The 6,000-nt window shown below is 53.2% G+C and overlaps 2 protein-coding genes across 2 annotated transcripts; both read right to left on the reverse strand.

The window, feature by feature from the left end:
- Positions 1-2,260: 2,260 nt before the first annotated feature.
- PG985_008931 (uncharacterized protein) lies at positions 2,261-2,443 on the reverse strand (the record flags this gene model as incomplete). The annotated part of the gene is made up of 1 exon (XM_066828699.1): positions 2,261-2,443. The coding sequence occupies one exon, from the start codon at positions 2,441-2,443 to the stop codon at positions 2,261-2,263; it is 183 nt and encodes a 60-aa protein (XP_066683611.1).
- Positions 2,444-4,961: 2,518 nt separating this feature from the next.
- On the reverse strand, positions 4,962-5,560 carry PG985_008932 (uncharacterized protein; the record flags this gene model as incomplete). The annotated part of the gene is made up of 2 exons (XM_066828700.1): positions 4,962-5,480; positions 5,531-5,560. The coding sequence occupies 2 exons, from the start codon at positions 5,558-5,560 to the stop codon at positions 4,962-4,964; spliced, it is 549 nt and encodes a 182-aa protein (XP_066683612.1).
- Between the last annotated feature and the right edge of the window lie 440 nt (positions 5,561-6,000).

Consider the following 6,000-nt stretch of genomic DNA (forward strand, 5'->3'; position numbering starts at 1 on the left):
AAGTACAAGTCGCCAAAAAACAGATCGTAGCTGTGGTTATGGGGAAAATGGTGATAATCAGCCCACGGCAGTGACGGCTTGACTGGCTAATAGACCGTTTTCCGATGCATGAGGGCCTAGATGCTCGGCCAAGTATAGCGCCCAGGAATAAGTAAGTAAATCGAAGTCGAACGAGCTCGATTTCTTCAGGTCCGTGGCGTAGGAAAGAGTCGAGTAGATGGGAGGAATATGGTGGTGTATCTTCTCCTCTTGCTGGTTTTTCTTTGTCGTTGTCTTGTCTTGGACAGCGGACGATTGGACGGGATAGCGACTGGAGCTGCAACGGCGATGGGAAAAGGCGTCACAGCAATAGGTTCAGCAAAAAGTTGTCGCAGAGGGGCGAGCGAGCAGTGCAGTTTTAGATCCAGAAGCCAAAGAGCAGCGCCGCTTGAGTTGCTGTACCGTCTACCTCGTCCAAGGTCGTCGGCAACGCTCGAGGGCGGGTATCGGTACCTCGAGGATCTGATTTGAGTAGGTACACGATTCAAGGTACATTGATGGCAGGCCTTCAGCCCTTTCGACGGTTGCAGGCGGCAGGGCAGGGACTGATCCATTAATTGACCCATGCCTGTCCCATGATGTACCTATGTATCGCAGGTAGTGGGTTACACTCCAGTGCGTGTGTGTGAGTGTGCCCTGTAGGGAAGACCAAGGGACCCTTTTTCTCACTCCTCTCCTCAAATCCAGTCGTCAAGGGCCCTCCACTTCCAGGGTACTTTGCAGTACCACGCTACATGCGGTCGGGTTTATGTAGAATTCCATCCCTACAACGAATTGGTGGGCCAAAATGCCAGCCATGGACAGGGGAGGGCTGCACGCTTGCACAGGAGGGGGTTCAATGCTCTCCAAATCAATGGGAAGGGAAGGGCTGACTGTAAGTGGGACCTGTAAAAGTACAGCTTAGCAAGGCGTGTCTCGAACGAACGCGGCGAAGAGAGGAGGGGTGGTGCTAAAACGACCAGTAGCAGCAGCTGGTAGCAGTAGCAGCATCAATCAAACCAGTAGCACCGGCCCATGAACCTTTCTTGTACAAGACGTCGTTCCTTCACCTGGGTAGATGGTCAGTTGGGTGCGAAGCATCAGTAAGTTTGATTACTACAACAAGCCCCGTATCTGAATGCCATCTCCGGGTGATAGACACATCTGAGCTGGGAGGCTTTCTGAGGCTTTCTGGGGCTTGCTTCTAGTTTGGCATGTCCATGGCAAGCGCCATTTTCTTTGTTAGGTAGACCCGACAGTCCGATCTGGGGATCACTCAGTTCTGCTGGGCATGCCGTGTCAAATCCTAGGCAGGGATCGAGTGCGAGCCTTTGTCGGCTTAGGTAGCTGATTGCAGCGTTTCTGCAATTGTCGTGCCGACGGGTTGGGGATTACGGCACGGCGGAAGCGCTCCAGTGTGTGCGGTGTACTTTCAACTAGCGCGGCGAGATCCGATATGGATGAGTATTGACCTCAACCTGTCTGTGTCCTGTCCTGCTTCTTGGAGGATCACAGCATCATGTTGTTTTCCTTGCTTCTCCTCCCTCGTCAGCATGGCCATTTGGACACGCATCCACTCCTCTATCGATTCGTACATGGGATCAATCGTAATTCAGCCGAGCTGTTTGTTAATGGAATACGGAGTATCACCAGCCCTAGGCTCGCAAGTTTCGGCCCCGCGAGCCCGCACGCTCTGAATCAAGGAACTTACCATAAATCTATTACCTTTGACTGGATCAGCTGCGGCTGCCTGGGCTTGACCGCCAAAAGGCATATCATCAAGCTCCGTCTAATATGACTTACTTCTTACATACTTACAGAATCCAGATGGTACAATAATGGAACGATCGTGTGTACAGTATGTCGGTCCAATGGTTCTTTCTTCGTTCTGCAGAGGTCTGCTGCTTAAATTATATTGGCCCTTACTCACCAGTGCAACTCTTCAACGAAAGCGCAAAGCTATGACACCGTGAACCTATCAAGGGGACTCGGCGAACTCAATTCATTGGTTTGCCTCCGTGTAGGCAGGACTGCTTTTGCCGATGCCCACGAGACACGATTACGTCCAATGCTCTTCTCTGCGTGTACGATTAATCAAAGTCGTTATGAGGGGCCATCCCTGTAGTGCAGGCAGAGCTCGTTTCAAGCTTGGCAATCCAAAGGCAGTCACATCTTTTTCACAGTTCAGCCCTACACGCTTTTGATTGATCAGAGTGGTCATGTGTGATGACGGCGGCCCCCTTCAACTCTGCGATTTGATCTTGATCTTGCCGAAGGCGCCCGCACCTCTAACCGTGCGATCCCTGGCACCACACCAAGAGGAGGGATAGATACATGAGAACTTGGGTTTGTGGCCCTTAATTGGTATTCTTGTCGTCTTTTCGGAGCCGGCAGAGGGCGCGACATCCTGCATGCAGGCGGGCATGGTCAGGTGCTTCTCGTGGTCTACCCTATCATCCCCACGAGACCGGAGGTCTTAGTCAGAACCTGATGATCTCAGCTTACCACAGTGAGTAGTGAGTGTACTCTGGGTTCTCGGTGCGCCTCCTCTTGTAACGCCTCTCGAGTAGTACAACCCGGAACAACATATCATACCATACATCATTTACATCATGGAGGCGCTTTTCCCAATAGCTATGCCATCCTTGGCATCATGCCTTCAGGTTACAGAGTTACAGTGCAGCCGCCCATGTGAAGGCAAATCGGAGGGTACTATCAGCACTGGTTGAGCATGGCGTAGTAGTATCAGCTATCAACCTATGAAAGGGCCGTTTCGTGGCGGGTGAGATGAGGATTGTAGGTAAAAGAGCACCTCCTCGGGTGCCCATGCAAGATATACCGCTTTCGGCACGCTGGGGGGTTGTAGTCGCAGATTTGGATGTTACCCATCACTTGTCAGCCACAGCGGCTCAACGGGAATTGAATCCTCATAAGACACGACCTGCTAGATATAGCTGGCACATCGTGAGGGATAGTCGCTTTCAATTAAGACCGATCAAGTGAGGGCTGCTCGGGAAGTATTGCCTCACTTTCCACCAGTCGCGCGCGGTTGGGGTCGGTGTCTTGGCTCTCCCGCCTCCGTCAACCACCAAGGAAAAAAAGTCCAGCGATACAGCAGCCACAGCCGCACGATGAGATACTCCACCGGGGGTTTTCCTCGAGTTGAGTTCAGGAAACAGTTTCACCGGGCAATTAGACCTTGGCCGCAAATCAGTCTCAGTCCGAAGCCGCCTCCGCGGGCGTCCCACCCATCGCTGGAGAGAGGCAGGCATGGCTTGCAAAGAAGCAACCAACAATCACCCCACGGTGGAACGGGGGCTATCGCGGTCATTTGAGGCGCAACAAACTTCCTGGCTTGCAAGACCGAGATCAGGATCATCGGCTTTGATTACACGACACGTGCAGCGCGGTGGTGCGTTCAGTGGATGCCCGTCATCAGTCTGCATTTCCGTCATAGACTCATGTAAATTGAACATTGAACCATATATACAATGGCAAGCAGGGCCGACATATGCAGAAATATGCTGGGCAACCTGCTGCAGCTGCAGTACATACTGGACGCAACATCGTCTTGTGACGAGAAATGGTGGTGCATTCGCCTTATGAGGCGCACAAGTTTGTTCGCCTAAAAGTGGCCATCTGGAAAACCATGGGACGAGGTTGGCGACTCATTTGGCAAGGTTCATCGGAGGATAAGCCTCATTCGACATTCTCACCTGCTACTACTCAGCCCTATACAACTTCCGCCGAGCCAGAGCCAGGCTAACAATGCAACCACCGCCAATTGGGCGGTGGTGCTGTGGCCAGGTGCCAGGGTCCTTCTGTACCCCGTCAGAAACCGCTACACTCGATCAATTACATACACGTACTTGCACCACCCCCTTTTACCCTCCCACGCTACGAATTCGCACAACTTGTACAGCAAGTGCGACGACAGGTCTTTGGTTGGTTGGGTTGATTTCGAGATGGGATCTTCCGGGCGATGACTCGCTCGAAATCACACACCCCCTTCCCCTCTCCTCCCACCTGGCACCTGGTCCATGGTTGGAGAGCGAAAAGGACCCGGAATATCCAGATTTGGCGGGAGTGGGCACGAAAGTGCAGGATGGTATTCCGAGCTGACTCAGTATCCCTACCTTTGTCGCTCACCTCACTCGCTGCGGGCTTAGCGCCGCCCTAAAACAAGCTGGAGCAAAATGCGGATGATGCCCGCATTCCGTTGAATCGACACGATACGATAGGTAGAACCTCATGCAGACCGGAAACCTGGCGACAAATTCCAAGATATCGTATCTCTAGCGGCTACCTGTTACAGTGTCGGATTGGGTTTGCCAACCTGGCGCCTGTACAAATTATGCCGGCCAAGGAAGGGATTCCAGGTGCAATCCAGTGATCTGCAGAGGCGCCCTGCATCCAGATCAGCAATGGGAAGGCCTTCCTTGGCACTGGAGAGTTTCATACTAGGCCGTCCCAGGTGTAGATATTGGGTAGTAGTATGCTTAACTATATCTTTGTCAGCAAGCCCGGGCAAACCTGACGATGACCATTTACTATGCGATCCCTTTGAATATGAACGGGATCTGGCAAATGTCCCAAAATACTCGTCCCGTTCAGGGGCCAGATCTATTTTGGCTCTTACAGTAGAGTGCGGACAGTGTGCCGCTTCGTGGCTGGCCCATCCTGAATCACGTTTTCTTCTACATTTGCTTATGGGCGTTTACATTCATACATGATTCAAACCCTCTGCGTGTGGTGTCAATGTACTACAAGGGGGTCGGGTCAACTATCAAGACGATACAACATACCCCGCTAAGGCCGTCTCAGTCATCTCCGCAATCAGGTAGGTCGGGGTAGTTGGGCATCTCAGCTCGGTCAACCATCTCCATGCGTATCGACTGAAATGACTCGTCGACTACTTACGCAGCAACCAGCATTGATAACCGTCAAGGGACAGGCAAGTAGATACGAGCCCTACAAGGTGTGCGGTGTGGGATGGGGATGGGGATGGGGATGGGGATGGGATGAGATAAGATGAGATGGGGGAGGGATTGCTCTGCTAATGTATTTGTGGAGTTGGGGGACGAACACCGCCAAACCCTCATCTCCGAATGGGGCGTCGGCGCTGTGGCGTGGGCAATGCCTTCCTTCTGAGCCAGCAAGGGGAAGGAGCAGTCAGTCTGGGCATCCTGATGGGTCCGACGCGAAACCGAGCCAAACGAGAAGTGGAGGCAGATGCGAGCTCGGTACTTGGGAGTGCAGTCGTCATAATGTCTCTCTGCCGATGCACCTCCTAGCCCACGAAAAGCAAAACTGTGGATAGCCCTACCGGCGCTGCTGGCAGGAAAAAGCAATTCGCCCGGCAGGATCGAGCCAAAGGCCAGGCTGCCAGGCCGTCCGGCGCGGGGGCCGGGATGGCGTCGTCTCGCAGCTGCAGTAGCAGCAGCAGCTCGTTTGGAGCCCATCTACGGAGTAAAAGAAGAAAAATCAAACCGCAACGCACGCGCGCACGCACGCGAGAGCGAGGCAGGAGGAGCAAGAGCATGCTAGGGCTCTAGTTGCATCTGCGCTTTGGTACTGTAGATGGGAATCGAGAGGGTTTCCCCTCGAACTCCAGCTGGCGGAATCGTGCAATGTCATTCCCCTAGGGCTAGTTGCTTTGCTAGTTGCTCGCGAGGTCCGCTACCTCGCTTCAGCTACAATGCGTCGGTCCCGCAGAGTCGGCGACCTTAGTGGTGCAAGCGCGTCCCTAGGTAGGCCTGGCTCGTTATCTCGAGCAAGTACAGTAGGTAGCCTGTCTCCCTGTGCCCATAGCGCTGGGGATGCTACCGACAGCGTGGTAGCGAGTTTAGCTTGCGCGAACCGATTTGTGTGTTGTTATCATTCATCAACTCAACCACCTGCCCTCCCTTCTTGGTTGTACGGGCTCGGAGATTGAGGCCTCCTTCTTTTCCCCCAATGTTCTTCCTGGTGTAATAGAACATT

This window comes from Apiospora marii (assembly GCF_038362585.1).
Source record: "Apiospora marii strain CBS 49790 chromosome Unknown utg000005l_segment0_segment0, whole genome shotgun sequence".
Taxonomy (NCBI): domain Eukaryota; kingdom Fungi; phylum Ascomycota; class Sordariomycetes; order Amphisphaeriales; family Apiosporaceae; genus Apiospora; species Apiospora marii.